This window comes from Pleuronectes platessa, chromosome 13 (assembly GCF_947347685.1).
Source record: "Pleuronectes platessa chromosome 13, fPlePla1.1, whole genome shotgun sequence".
In the NCBI taxonomy this organism is placed as follows: domain Eukaryota; kingdom Metazoa; phylum Chordata; class Actinopteri; order Pleuronectiformes; family Pleuronectidae; genus Pleuronectes; species Pleuronectes platessa.
The window spans coordinates 9745650-9760840 of NC_070638.1; the positions used below are offsets into that span (position 1 = coordinate 9745650).

The 15191-nt window shown below is 44.3% G+C and overlaps 1 protein-coding gene across 1 annotated transcript in view; it reads right to left on the reverse strand.

Annotated features, from left to right (window-relative positions):
• Window positions 1-252: 252 nt before the first annotated feature.
• Window positions 253-15191, reverse strand: part of si:ch211-191a24.3 (tensin-3) — a 31361-nt gene continuing 16422 nt past the window's right edge. The window contains exons 13-27 of the mRNA XM_053437716.1: window positions 13318-14484; window positions 9374-9531; window positions 9141-9273; window positions 8939-9022; window positions 6190-6322; window positions 5533-6074; window positions 5344-5430; window positions 5118-5249; window positions 3607-3702; window positions 3236-3313; window positions 3044-3121; window positions 2657-2825; window positions 2451-2519; window positions 2296-2325; window positions 253-1925 (exon numbers count right to left, since the gene is read on the reverse strand). Of these exons, the coding sequence (XP_053293691.1) occupies window positions 1781-1925; window positions 2296-2325; window positions 2451-2519; window positions 2657-2825; window positions 3044-3121; window positions 3236-3313; window positions 3607-3702; window positions 5118-5249; window positions 5344-5430; window positions 5533-6074; window positions 6190-6322; window positions 8939-9022; window positions 9141-9273; window positions 9374-9531; window positions 13318-14484 (3101 nt within the window). The 3' untranslated portion in view covers window positions 253-1780. The remainder of the gene's footprint in view (window positions 1926-2295; window positions 2326-2450; window positions 2520-2656; window positions 2826-3043; window positions 3122-3235; window positions 3314-3606; window positions 3703-5117; window positions 5250-5343; window positions 5431-5532; window positions 6075-6189; window positions 6323-8938; window positions 9023-9140; window positions 9274-9373; window positions 9532-13317; window positions 14485-15191) is intronic.

The window sequence follows — 15191 nt, forward strand, 5'->3', positions numbered from 1 at the left end:
CATTCAAGAGGCCAAAGACATTTTTGTGAGGCCACCGTGACCTTGACCTTTGAACCCAGAATTGAAATCAATTAATCTGTGCCAAGTGTAAAAGGATTCTCTTCAATTCTAATCAGTTCGTCCTCGAGTCAACATGAACATTAACAGCAAATTTGAGGAAATTCCCTCAAGGCGCTCGTGAGACATCCTCTTCACAATAAAAGTTGAGTCGGATCAGTTTGACCAAAAAGCAGCTGACAAGGCAACAACACATCTACGTCCAACTTTTAATTTAAGGGGTTGGGATCACCAGGATTACATCAAATGTTTCCTTTTGTTTATTTACAGAACACATCAAACAATGCAAAAGTCAATATACAAATAAACCGCTCACATGTAGCATGATATAAACAGAGGCACAGTATTGTATGAGATAAGTATGAGGTACGGATAATAGGTCATGAAAACAAATTATAAAAACATAACAAACGTGAACATAATCAATGTGAGAATATCAACAGAGCTTTATCGTGGTGGTAGTTTCGGTCCCTCTCTGGTTTAAATGGCTGCCCCAACACACAAAAATAATTCAAAAGGGAGAAAAAAAATTGTCATCATCTCATATACATGTCAACAAACAGTCAGCGGGATAATAAACATGTTTCTCCCAGAGGAGGTATATGTCATTGACAGATGACCGGCTAAATATGTCAAATACTATATTTCATTGTGCAATTCCAACACTTTGTTTTCCTCCAAAAAACCCTAATGCAGTGACGCCGTCTGTCAAACTGAAGGTACAGAGCCGTGTAGGCTGGCTAGTGTTCGATACCCAGACACTGCCACGCGACCGGTGTCCCGGCAGAGCGGACAAAACAAAGTCATATTTGGCAGCTGTGAGTGGAAGGCCACGATCTCCTACACAAAGTACTGATGTGTGGGTTACTTTATCCAACTCCAGTCAATTCAATATATATTAGCATTATAATATTTATTTCTATGGTTCCTCCCACACACACATGCGCCCACACACACACACACAAACACACACACACTTTCATCTAACGGTTTATAAGTGGTCATATTCACAAACATCTAAGGAAGAGAAAGTCCAGAGGCCTCGTGCGAGCTGCACATGCACAAAAGGCCGTAGTTTAAAAAAATAAAACATTTACATTGCATAGATAAAATAAGATAATCCTGTTTGTGATGTAGCCTGCTTCAGAGTCCAAATTATACATATTAGCTTTGCACATTTAAATTCCATGAGGAAGATGCAGCAGAGAGGTTTGTCTACTTTGACTACAAACGTTACAACGGATTTTTTTGGTCAAATATTAGAGGGAAAAAAAGTCACATGCAAACGTCATGTTTTCTTGATTTGTCCTCAAAAAAATTCTATGCATGAAAAGGAAAAGCAGCCTTTATGTTATATCCTTTAAGATATGATAAGAATAATTACATATCTAACAGTATAAGACATTGAAGGAAAATAATAACACAGTTCATATGATTTAGATGTTGGCGAGTTTGATTTGCTAATTTAGTTCATTTTACAGGAAATACAATTTAAAAACAATGGGATTTATATATTGTTTCTATTGAAAGATGAAGTTAAATGTCCTGGTGCTGGTAAGGGAGTGTAAATAATATCCAGGTAATATCCAGGGTCAATGCACAGCTCGATCACCATCTTCACTCTGTAAACCTTTATCCATTGTTTCAGTCTTTCCGTCTTTACTTGTTTTTTTTCCTGCTCTCAGTAAAAGTCTGTCCAGGGGACCGTGTGATCGGCTCTGTCCTACTTACTCTTCTGGGAGCCGATCATCACCCTAGAGACAAAGTTGACGATGGCGCTCGCCGGCTGCTCGGGGTCGTGCTCTGCAAACAGGTGACATATATTGTCCATGGAAGTGCCTGATTTCCTCGCCACGAAGCCGAAGATCCTGCAGAAGGGGGAGCAGAGGGATCAATGGCTGCCAAAAATAACATGGCGGCAAACTTAGAGCTACTTCACACAGCCCAGGACCTATTCAGATGCCATAACTAAAAAACTAACAAACTGACAGATTCAATTTTCACACAAAATTATTCTATTGTAGATCAAATTGATTAAATTACCAACAGTCGGACATTCGCCGGAGTTCCAAACCACTTGTGTTTTCACTTTATCACTATGGATTATTGAGTGTAGGTTTATTCACAAGATGTTATTTTATCCATTTAAAGTTAATTTAATAGAATGAAAGAGTGAAAAAAGTAAAGAGGTCTTAATTCTTTCTGAAAAACAAACAGTAGAAGTAATAATTGACTTACTTTGCTGAAGTGCAGCCATCTTTTTTCCACCTGTTTAGTGAAAGGAGGATAAATTTGAATAAATTATATTATCGTGGGTTGATTTGCTTGCCGATGTAATTTCCTATGAAACATTTTGTCGGGGAACACCAGCCACACCGAATTAAAATACTCACTTTCTATCTTGAGGGTCCAATGCACAAAATATGACTGTACTGACGTTGTAATGTCTCCTGAAGAAAAGCCTGGAAAAGGAAAACGACACAAAAATGTTTTTAGTTTTCAGACATGATGTGCAGGTAAAGTGCAGAAGTTCACACATGCACCTCCTCTATCATCTCTGGAGCTGTTTGAAAGCAGCTTGAGCGTGTTTGGAACTTACTTTCTCTGGTTGTCAGTGAGGGTGATTCCCTGGGAGGAAACTTTGAAGTGGACCACGGTGGAGGTCGGCGGAGGGTTGGAGCTCAGGGTCATGCTGGTGGCCTTCTGCACCGCCTGGATGCCCGTCAGGGACTCCATCTCCACTGAGCCCAGGTACCACACGTTACAGGCTGCGGGGAGCACACGGACTCAAGTCACGCTCAGATCACAAGCTCTAAGTGCTAATAACGGCTGAGCACAAAGTGACAGTGTCCTTTAGTCCCTAATGACAGGACAAGATAAATATCCTGGATGCAGTCAATCCCAAAAGTGTCCACAGGGATTGTGTCACTGTCAACGGTTTGTCATCGTGTCTATTAACAGCGAGCGAAGTCAAACGCCTGATTACCTGCTCCCTGTTTTAGCAGCTCCGCGGCCGAGTTGGTGACTGTCTGTGAGCTGTTCTCCACGACATCTTCGAGAGGATCTACGAAAAACATCGACATCATTGGAGAGATTACATAGTGAAAAACCACAACAGACACACAACAACAGATAAAATGACTCAGTGGCCAGACTATGAGTGAGTGTGAATGTTTACCTCTGTCGGGTATAATGAGTTTACAGGGCAGGGCCAGGGGAGTGATCGAATGTTGGCAGACCAATGCCGTTAAACTTCCTGTTAAAGAAAAACATAGAGAATCAACATTTCAATCAGTTTTGAAGCTTCATTTCCACATCAATGAATTGTTCATTATATCTCCTGCTATTACCTAAAAGAAAATAACCATAACAGCTGTAATTTTGTAATACTGTGGATTTTGACAAATCATCCACATGACATGACAATACTGCCACAGTAGAGGGCAGTGTTGTTCACAAAAGCTACATCTTTGATGCAGGGTACCCAAACAGCCAGGAGGTGTCACTGTCGTGAGGCAACTGGGCCAGGAGGCATTTCACCAGACTCACCAAAATACGGCTCGTTGGGGCAGCCCTTCAACCGGACTCCTTTCTGCGTACACTCAATGAGGAAGTGGCGTACTAGTTCATTGGCTAGATCCCCCCCTGTAAGAAAACAGAGCACAAAGATATGAGAGACGATGAATCCCTCACAATTATACGAGGTCTGTTCGCGCAAAACCTGGCTCGTCTCTCTGACACCCTGGATTTACGCTGACCTAAATAATAGCTCCGAGCATTTATCTCGGCACAACGTGTAATTTCCCAGCCTCTGAGAGTTACATAAAATATGAAATCACTACATTCAATCTCTACGGAGATTAATGGGATTACGGTCAACAGAGGTGCCTCTGAGGGGCCAGGAGGAGACTCAATGTAAGGAATGTCTGGACACAAAGGCTCAAGAAAGGCCCGCTCCTTGAGGTGGGTTGGGTTTCACACTTTCAAGGAGCCACAATGCCCTAAGCTGAAAGTGGGGAGAAGGACCGTGTCATGATGTCACCACAGGTGCCGTCGGACTGCGGCGGGGTGAGAGCAGACAAAAGGACAGGTGTGAGTAGGGGGGGGGGGGGTGAAATGAAAGGGGTTGAACGCTGTGGTGGGCTGGTAGAGGAAGGGCATGGGGGCATCCTTTGTGCCCTCAAGTGTTGTTTTTGTCAAAATGTGCACCTTTGGAATAATCCTTCTTGTTTCGGTTGCACTTTGGCTGATCCTTTGTCCTCTGATCCTTTTAGAATAAGAAAAACAGATACGTGAATCTCAACCTTTGTTTTGATGTTGAGACACAGCCAGGGAATGTTTGGACGGATTCCTCTGGAAGAAAAAAAAATCCCTTCCCGTGTTTCCTGAAACAAACACATCCAAGCAGCTTGTTTTGAAGCCGGCCCCTGGATACAGCATCTAGCTATGTGGGGCAGGGAGCTTCCCAGGAGAAGGCCCCCGGGATCAGAACAGGCTTATGGACTCAGCACATCCTTTGTGAAGCGGTGAAACACTAGCTGCATGTCTAAGACTGGCAATCGGGGTCTGTTTGGCTTCATCGCCGTGATGCCCAGGAGAGAAACACGAGTGATGAACTCTTACACACAAACAGAGGAGGGGGACTCTCATGTTCCACCCAAACAGTGAGTACAGTGGATTGTAACTGTAGATGCCTTTGTGCTGTGATTGTGTGACGTGTGATTCCCATGAACACTGGCGGGGCCGATCCGTGGACTCTTCATGACGATAAATGAAAGAAAACTTTTGGAAAAGGATTTGTATTCTATCCCTAGAGCTATTTAGTCTATATTCTATTGTTTTGGGAATGAGATGAGAAGTTTGATAACACATAAAAAAGCTGTTTTCTGTAAAGCTGCTTTCAGATATGCACGGAATCTTCAAGAGGGGCTCTATGTGAGAACGCCAATATCTGAGTCAGCTGCTGTGGACATTCGCCAGAGTTTTTCCTGCCAGCGCCCTCTGAATAATGTCCGAGAAAGGAAATGTGAAAAGACATAATACATTTTCATGTGACGTACCTTTCTTGGTGAGCTGGAGAACAGAGGGTGGCGGCGTGGCCACTTTCATCGCCAGCCCGTAGGCGCCCCTGAAGGAGTGGCTGTCCCGGACGATGAAGCAGCCAGGCTCGTTGTCCTTCAAGACCGAGATGGCTGAAGGAAGAAAGACAGAATCATGAGGCTGCTCTACGGTTCTACGCTGACGTTTCTTACTCGTTTATTATTCAGGGTAAAAAGTGGATTGTACCTTGATCCCTTGAGATATCTGGCTTATACCAGAATTTTGATGTGTCCTGCACAAACTTTACAGTAAGCTGCTTGCTGGCCAGCACATCTAAAAAACAACACGCAATAATTAGCAAAACAGGCTGAGCTAGTATCTGTTTGTGTGTGTTTGTCAGCATCACCAATGTAGCCATCAGTTTGTGTAGTTTACCTGGCAGAGGTGAGGCAGTGCCTGGTGTCAAAGATGACAAGTCAGGCAAGACACTGGGGAAGGGGATGCTCACAGAGCTCCCACTGTGGGGACTCGAGAATCCGCTGGGGGCTGGAGAGGCTGTTCCAAGCGAGTGCTCCCCCTCTGACGCCCTCTTCTTCTCAGGCAGAAGTGGGGGCTGCACCTGGGGCATCTGGAACTGACCCTGCCCATCCATGGAGGTCAAAAGATTCCTGTCCATGCCTCCGTTTCCCAGCAGAGAGGAGGCGGGGCATCCCGTGCCGTAGCCGTCTGGCTCGTCGAAGCTTTGAACCGAACTGTGGCTGAGAGCGTAGCGAGCCATGCAGCTTCGCTGGCTGCTTCGAGGGGAGCTGTGGGCGTTGGGGGCGGGGTGGATATGCGGGTGGTGCAGGGGAGGAGAGTGGTGGCCATAGTCCAGAGACATGGAGTGCTGCGGCGGTTGCCTGGTGGAGGAGTAGCTGCTCAGGGAAGAGTGGCGAGTCAGCGACGGATGCTCTGGCCAGGACTGGCTCATGGATGAGCTGTAGTATAGAAAAGAATGGTCACCAACTTCAGCAGTAACTCACAGACAAGCTCATATTCTAACTTTCTAACAGTTAATGCTGCTTTAAGTTTTCATCAAGGTGAGATTTATACCTCTCTGTCTGTTGAAGGGTCCCGACCATTGAGGCCGAGTTTGTAGCACTTGGCATCCTGTGGCAGTTGATGGAGGAGGCGGGCAGATTGTCAACCCCAACATGGCCGATCATCTCCGAATATTCCCGGGGCTCTGCACAAAAGCAAGAACACAAATCACAATTCAAGCAATCGTAACTAACTCAGTCACCTTAACCTGCCGGAAACAAGATCGGCAAGATCCAAGAATTACTGCCTGGAAAATTGGTGTGAAATGTCAAAACAAACTCGCAGCATTAAAGAGAAGAAAATAAATCCTACATCTGAGGAAACATTTTATGGTTTCTTCCCTGACTCCTATTGTATCCTTCCAACAAGTTACTTGAAAATGTTGCTTTTGTGTAAACTTAACAAAACAAATGGACAGGGGTGAAAACATAACCTCCAAAAACACATTCAACTCCAAAACCTGAAGGAGAGGACAAACATTAAGGCAAAGATTACATTGGCTATGTATGAAATGGGAAAAGGTCCCTCGGGAAAAATCTCTCTGTTCTCTCAAGTAACAAGCAATCAATACTGGAGTTCAGTTGAAAGGAAAACTGTCCACATGGCCCTGAACCCCGGCCATCAATCTGCATTAAACCAGTCACCAATTACCGCTGCCACAAGCCATGGAGTCAGCAAATCAAACTCGACTGCATCAAGAAAATTAAAAGCCCTCCACTATAATTATCTAAAAGCTTTATCTTAATCGATCTAAAGAGTCTGGAGCCACCGACGGCCTCCAATCTGAAAGCTCTATTCCAGCTAAGGCCTCCGGTGCAAAGGCTTCTTCTCGTCCCTGTTTCCTCTCTATGGACACACACGCACACAAATGTTTTATTGTGTTATGTCTCTTGACCCGTCGTAGCCATGGGGATGTGGCGATTCGTGATGTCGGAGGTAATAAGAGGCACAGCGGGGGGGGGGGGAGAGATCATCAGTCTATCAGGGTTCATACACATTTGGACCAATGGATTTCCATAACTTTTCAATAACTTTAAGACAAATTTCCATGACAGAAGATTTTGGGAAATCTCGGTGTATATGCCAAGGCCTACAGTATACCTTAAATGACACAAACCCAAGTATGCCTGCTTATATTTTGAGCATATTTCTTTAAAAGCATTTGAATTATTCAAAACTCAGCGTAAATTAACGACATGAAAATATGAATATAACAAATTTCCATGACTTTTCCAAAACCTTGGGGATTTTATTTTTTTCCATGACTTTTCCAGTCCTGGAAAAACACATTTTAAAATTCCATGACTTTTCCAGGTTTTTCATGACCGTAGGAACCCTGGTCTATGCACGGGTCGATCCTGACATGTGCAAACTTGTGCTCCTGTGACAACACAGGGCAGAAACAACAAGCCAAATATAACACAGTTAACTTAATGCAAACCATCTGGGACGTGACATAAAAGTCACCACACAGGCTTCGCACCAGTATTTCTCTTTTCTTTGAAGCACTTATATTATTACGATTAAGTAAACAATAAAAAAAATCGACATGAAAGGCTTTTCTTTTGCCATAACTGCACAATTTTTCTCAGAACGATCTCACAGCCAGGGTGTACTCCACCTCAGATAAACACCACAAAGAAGACAACAGCTCACACACGTAGAAAAGCACGATTTTTAATCCGAAGAACAACACCGAAAGAAGGAAGTCCAAAAGAAATGTTTTCTCCTCAGGTCGTGACCACGCAGAAATTCTCCAGAAACCAAACAACGAGGGCAGAGAGCGGTTAGGAATCTCCCCGCTTTCACATTTGCGAGACGTCTTGTTTTTTCGGCCCCGGCCTCAAGACCGCTAAAATTCCACTAACAACAATCTCACCATTATTAGGCGGCGCAAAGGGGGAGACCTCCGATAGCTCTCGAGGTAGTGGGGCCCGAAACAGGCAGAGGCAGAGGAGACATGGAGGAAGACTCATGTAATTACCTCCTACTCACTGTATGTAATTGGTTTAGTGGAATGAAACACAAGTTAATATATGGATAGAGGGAAATGTAAATGTTTGCACAAAGAAAACAGTTTTAATGTGTTTTTGTTCTTCACGGCACTTTGCATCAATTGTTTAACTTCCTATCATTAAGGACATTTTCACACATTAACTCAGGAAAATGTGCAGAAAATCGGGTCCTGACCTTTTCCTGAGTTTGCCTTTCATGTATGAATAACACAGTAGGAGATTTTCCAAGTCAGACGCGTTCATAACAACATGAAAATGTCAGGAACATTCAGGTGAGAGGGAGAAGGACATGACGTGTAGATTCCACTGCGGAAATCACAGGTTTGTGTTCGACCCTTTTCACCGAAAGCTCTGGAATCTTATCGTTTTTCCAGTTTGACATCTAAACAAATTATTCAGTTCATGTCCTGAAAGTGTGTGTTACTGTTCTTCACAGCACTTTGGTCGATTGTCCAACTTCCTAAAATAAGGTGCTTCAAATCCATATGCTTACATAAAGTTTAAAAGATCTGTGGTTATACTTTATAAGAATGACCTTTCCGTATTTGTCTTATATCCTGTTAAATGATATGGAGAAGTGTTTTCCTGCACCACTGTTCTGTGTCTAATTTCAATCGCTGCTGGCGAGTTCACAAAGAAAGAAACGCTTTCTTCCCTCAGATGAAAGATCATTCACAGCAGCTTCATGTGATAAGTCGTTTTCTCAGGAATGAAGAGTTCAGTTCAGAGTGCAGAGTTGAACCTACCGTGGTCTGTTCTGTAGCCGCCATATGACTGCACGCTAGGAGATGGCGTTTGCATGTGGTCAATCAATTCTGACATATTTTTCACTGGGAACACAAAGGAAACAAGGACAGCGACATTAAATCGAACCCACGCTGATTAGAAAAGCATGCAAAAATCAATCACTCCAGCAAGAGGATAAAACAGGAAGTGTTCACTACTCACCATACGGTGTGGGAGGAGAGATGGGGAAGCCAGGAGTGGGTGGGGTCATGTCACTCCCGGCCTCGACCCTGCCGTCCATGTCTGGGCCCTGAGCCCTGTAGTCGGCGCTGTCAGTCCTGAACAACATGCGATGCTGGAAAAAGCAACACACACACACGTATAAAATAATCATCCATTTAGAAAAAGAACCAATAAATAGACACATGCAAGAAACACTCATGTGCAGTGTTTACCTGGGACTGTGGCACACAGGGGGAATACGTCCGCTGGCCCCTGTACTCCTCCGGCCCGCGCCACCCTGAGCTACAGAAGCTCGGCTGATCCGCGACGTCACTTCCATGGCGACTCAGACTCCGTGTGGCCGCCACCCGCCCCTCGCTGGACTGGACAGCTGGATACACACAGGTAGACAGCAGCAGGCAGGTCATTAAACGTTAACAGGCGTTCAGGCACCACTGGTTTCAAGGAAGTACAGTGCATGGAAAATTTGTTTTTAAGAGGATTATTCAGCGAATGAAAACTACACTAGATGATAGAATTATTAAATGATTCAGCAGAATTTTTGTTCATTCACAAATATGGAAACGCCTGCGAGCTAGTTCTGGCAGGCAACTCGAGCTGCGCTGCGCCAATCACGTGACATACATCATGTGACATACCTCAATCTCCACAACCATCTATAATACACACCCACCTTATCAGGTGGTCTATTTAACCAGAGAGACATTTCCCATCAACCCCTCTTGCTCGCACTGCTGCTGCAGTATTGCTACCTGTTGCTTCAGTCCCTCCACCACCCCAGCATCCACCTGTAGGCCCAGCATCCACCTGTAGGCTCCAACGGGGGGTTACAAGTATTTGCTCATCACTCCCATCATTCCTGTGTAATCATATGGGGGAGTGATTAAGTTGGAGCCTAGACGCCAAACACTAAATCTGTTGTAATAAATATATTACATGATCGAACGTGAGTTGTCTGACAGAACTGCTCTTATGATCACACTTCAATGCAGAGAACTTAGTGAACCGGGTTGGCTGTTTTAACGACTTCCCTCTGTAAGGTAGGGGCTGATGACATTTTTATTTAGCAAGTCCATAAAGTGAAATGACCACACCGTTAACCCCCGGGGCGCTGCCTACGGTCAGGCTTTGAGAGGACAGCTGGGGAATTCAGGGGCTCCGGAGGGTGGAAGTATTTGTGTGAGTGTGTGAGTCTCTGAGTGTGGGGGGGGGTTCAATGTTGTGACGACTCTAAAGACTGCTGCCACTCAGCACCAGGGTGTTAATTTGAGCCCTCCCAGTGAGCTCCGGCCCCCCAGTCTTGAAGAATGCTAATGGGGCAGAAGTGCCATTATTACTCCCTTGTCAGTCAGGGGGAGAACATGGTGACACAGATGGTGCGATGTGTTGCTTCATTCATGCTTTCCATGTGTCTGCAGGAGTTTTTGTGTATAATTGATCCTGATTGTGTTTCATTTTGTCTGTAGAGGTGTGTAAGTCAACACAGGGATGTAAAGGACTCACTTTCAATGCCATTATTTCTGTAACCTGAGATGACGCCAGGAGAACGGTTGGGCAACATCACTTATACAGTACTGTGAGGCAACAGACATTTAGCAAGGTAGCTGTCAACTTGACTGTTTCTCCATTAAGCCGATGTTTACCATGCTGCAAATCAGTGAGACGTTGTAAATTATAAAAACATAGTTTTGCTTGCAAACGGGTTCTTAATAAAGTCCTTGAAAATATAAATGGTCACTTATACCTTCAGAAGAAAATGTGACATACTTCTATATATATTGTATACCTAATATACATTTTGATAAATGATTTTGTGCATACTGCACAACGAAGCGGAATAGGAGTTGTAGACTGTTACATAACAACATAAGTAAAATCCTAAATAAATGTCATAATTCTGATACCCAATGAAACCACTGCAGATATACTTCAAACAGTTTTCTTGTTGTTGTTGTTTTGCCTAGACATGACGTTTTCATTGGCCCAAACTGCTCCTGCAGCTTTTTCTTTTGCCTCCGGTGGAGATCACAGATATATCATTTTAGCTCGCCTAGAGGGGAGCAAATGTAAAAAATGTCCCACATTACCCCGCTCTCCCCTATTATCAATAAAACTATTTAAAACAGCCTTTACTTTGCACCAACGTTTGTCTCTTAAAGACACAGTTCTGCAGAATCACTTCGAACCCGACTCCTGTAACTTTAGTGCAAACCTCTAAAAACCCACATTATAAGCAAACATTTCATTACTATCTGCAGGTTATTTGTGAAATAACAAAGTTGTTGACTCCAGCTCTTGTTTCTTGGAGTTATTCTTCTTGATGGAAGACGTTTTTACTTTACTTTAGTAAAAGTTCTAATAAACACACTGTTAAAATACTCCAATCCAAGTAAAACCCTCCATTATAAAAGTAGGTAAGTAAGTATGATATAATTATTAAAGTATGAAAAGTGAAAGAACATATTCTGTAAAAAAATTGTCCCTGACATGGTTTTACTATTATATATATTGTTTTTGATTTAATCTTACTGCTATATTAATGTGTATGCAATATTGTACTGTTGAATATACAGTTAATTACTTTATATACTTTTGGGAAGTTTAATGTACAGCAGTACATCATATTGTATAAGCTAATCTTATTATTGTAATGAAATCATGTAAGAACCATGTATCTCTAAATTCAATTTTGGTGAGCCACAGCTTCAACAACATATTTTCCAGCTAATGCTTGACATTTTATTTTACTTTAAAGTGGGAGATTTTTCTAAACCCACAGAGCAATGAGTCAGTTTATTAGAAAAAATCGGAATCATGGAGATACATGGTTTTCACTGGACATAAATAAAAAGGCATTGTAATCTATGAAGTAACTAGTAACTAAAGCTGTCAGATAGAGGTAGTGGAGAAAAGAAAAGTAAGATATTTTCCTCTGAGATGTTGTGTAGCTAAGTACAGTACATCAATGAACTTAGTTACATTCCAGCCCTGCTTGATATGCACAGACAGGTATGCCGTTGGAAACCAATGAAAAAAACATTGCCTCCGGGCTCACTTGTTCCTGTTTCGGAAATTCCGCAGGCCTCCCCATCTTGTGGCCCCCTGCAACCACATGTACAAGCTGGAGTGTGATTCATGCACCGCCAACACTCAGACGGCTCTCTGCCTTTTCTCTGCCTCACTGGATTTAAACCAAAGTCAAACATAATATTACCAACAGTAGAACGGCTTTTAGGCAGTCAACAATACTGAACACCCTAACCTTAAAAAGAAAGACAAATCTGACAGGAAATGTTCTTATCGCTTTACCGCTGATAAAAGATGGTCATCAGCATAACATGATGAAAGAAAATTACAAAATGTTGCTATAACTTAATGTAGCAATTTTCTTTCAAGTGTTTACAGTCTGCTGATAGAATACAGCTGATGAAAGAAATTATTTTGCAAAGATCACAGACTGCATCCTTGAATCTGTTCCTGGGATCAGTTTCAACATGAATGAAGTGGAAATAACTTGGTGGTCATTACGTTGCATAAGCTCTGTTAACACTACTAACCCAACAACACCAACATTTTAATGATTTATCAATGAAGACAAATGGACAATGACTAACATCAAGATAAAAGAATGTGTTTAAAGTAATGCTTAAAGCTTCTACACACTTCAATGTGCAGAAGGACTTTGATTTGGTAAATATGTCTATTCCCCCGAACCCAATCTCTATAAACCTCCAGTGAGAGACGGCCATGTTCAGAGAGGTCGATGACAGCTGCTCTCCCTCTCTCCATGTAGCACACTGATCAAGCAGTCAGATAGCTGGGCCGACAAGTCAGGACAGCGCTCCCTCCTCAGAAACACACTGAAAACATCTGAAAAACCTGACAACAGCCCTGCTATTTCTGCCCCTAGAACACGCCCGGTGGGAGAGGGAGAGAAGTTGCGCTTTGATTCGTGAACTCTGTTGTGCAGAAGAGGAAAAGCTGAGGCTGTTCGAGAGGAGCAGTTTCAAAATGTTGCTTGCGTGTTCAACAAAGTTGTTGTTACACATATTCTCGCAAAGAACTGTCACCAACTTTTTTCTACGACCACACTTCCACACCACATCACCACTACCACCACCACCACCACCACATCCGGACAGTCTGACTATCTTACCTGTCTGCTGCGTGTTTGTTGGGGTTGCTGCGTTACTATCGTTGATGCCATTTGTGCATTTGCCAGCCGAGCTGTTGACGTGTGTGCTGCCGTTCCTCTTGATGGAATTGCTCCGGCTGGATGTTGGCATGAACGTGGGATCCAGGTCCATGATGAGCTGGTTGAGCTGATCGATGGAGTTGTCAATGTCCATCGTTAAAGATTTGAACTCGTCATCCTGTTTGTTGTTGTTGTTATTGTTCATAGTTGTCTGTTCCTTGATGGGTGCTGTTTTTCTCAAAGTATCCACTGTAGTGTCCCTGGTGGGGCCCTGTGGTTCAGCGGGTAGGCCACCTTTGGCTGAACTGACCCCCTGCTTGTTTCCCGGGTATCTCTCTGCATCGTTTCCCTCGTCTGGCATGTAGATAAACTGTTGTGCAGCAACCATCTGCTGCTGGCGAACCCAGGACTGTGTGGAGTAGCTTCCCTGTCTGTAGACGTGCTGCTTGGGCATGGCAGCACTACTGGGATTTGAGGAGGCCACCGAGTTGCTTCTGGAGTTCAGACAGCCCCTTCCAGCCTCCGCGAAGACTCGCTCATATTCCTCCATGGGTGGGGGTGCGGGAAGGTGATGCTGGGTGTGACTCTGCTGCTCATCTCCTCCAGGACTACCGAAGCCATCCGACAGCAGGGAGTTCTGGCTGCTCTTGTGGCAGGATGACGACAAGGTCCCCAGGCTGTCCACGCTGTGCAGATCATGACCTGTGATCACCTCATCATCCAGGATGTCCGTTTCCCTCTCTCTGGGTCGGGCGTCCCCGTTGATGTGCACCTGTGCTGGAACTGTCGTCTGGATGCCCACCCTAGAGCCTTGATCATCCATTTCCTCCAGCGAGGGGTCCTCAAGACCGAAGCCGCTAAGGAGGCGCTTCAGCTGGACCTTCTCCTGCTGGCTGGGGCCCTGCTGGTTAGCCTTGATGGTGGCTGTGTTGGCAGGCGTGGGTCTGTCCGCCCACAGGGAAGTGCTGGACAGGCCAGAGTCACTGCTGACGGAGAGGGCGTGGTCGCTGTGGTCAGGGCTGGAGGTGCTGGAGGTTGTGCGGGCGCCTCGGCCCAGCGTTGCCTCTCCTCCGCCGGGGCTCCTCTTGTTGGCCGCTTTGTCCTGGGTTAGGCCTTGAGAGCGGGGTGCTGCAAAATAGAAGAGATGCGGCGCTTGATAGAGTCAGCTGTCAGAATGGGCACACGTACACACACAGGGACACACAGCACGACAGAGACTCACACAGACAAACACAAACTGCACAAAACCACAGACAAAGCAAGACTCTGTTAACAAGCGCAGTCATGTCGTCCAACGAACGCCTTCTTTTTAAGACTCTGTTAATGACAAAGCTCAACACTTACAATCGCACCTCACCTCACAACAACATTCCAGACAACACAAAGCATCAGACTAAATGAAAAACTAGGACATTGATACAATGACAAAGAAAAAACATGTATCGTGTTACTAAATAGAGACAAATTATTGGAATCCACCCCTTTTGATATTCTAACACAATCTCATTTCAAGCAAATACATTCCAGTCATTTTGCAATAACCACTCGTCTCTCTCCATTGCTGCATGAACAGCATGCTCGGGTTATATAAGAGAGGTTAAGTCCACTGTATGCCACTACAAGAGTCAGATGGCTGAGGAGCTTCAGAGTGTGACCCCTGCATTCCTCACCCTGCTGTGATGAATCCACCCTTCTCCCTCTCGCTTGCCCCCTGACCCCCCCGGCATATGTCCAAACAACCTCCTTAATCTTCAGAGGTAGAAAAAACACAGAGGTCAGCCATTTTGCAAATCCATCACAACTGTCAAAAAAAATAAAAAAAATAAAGTTAAGCA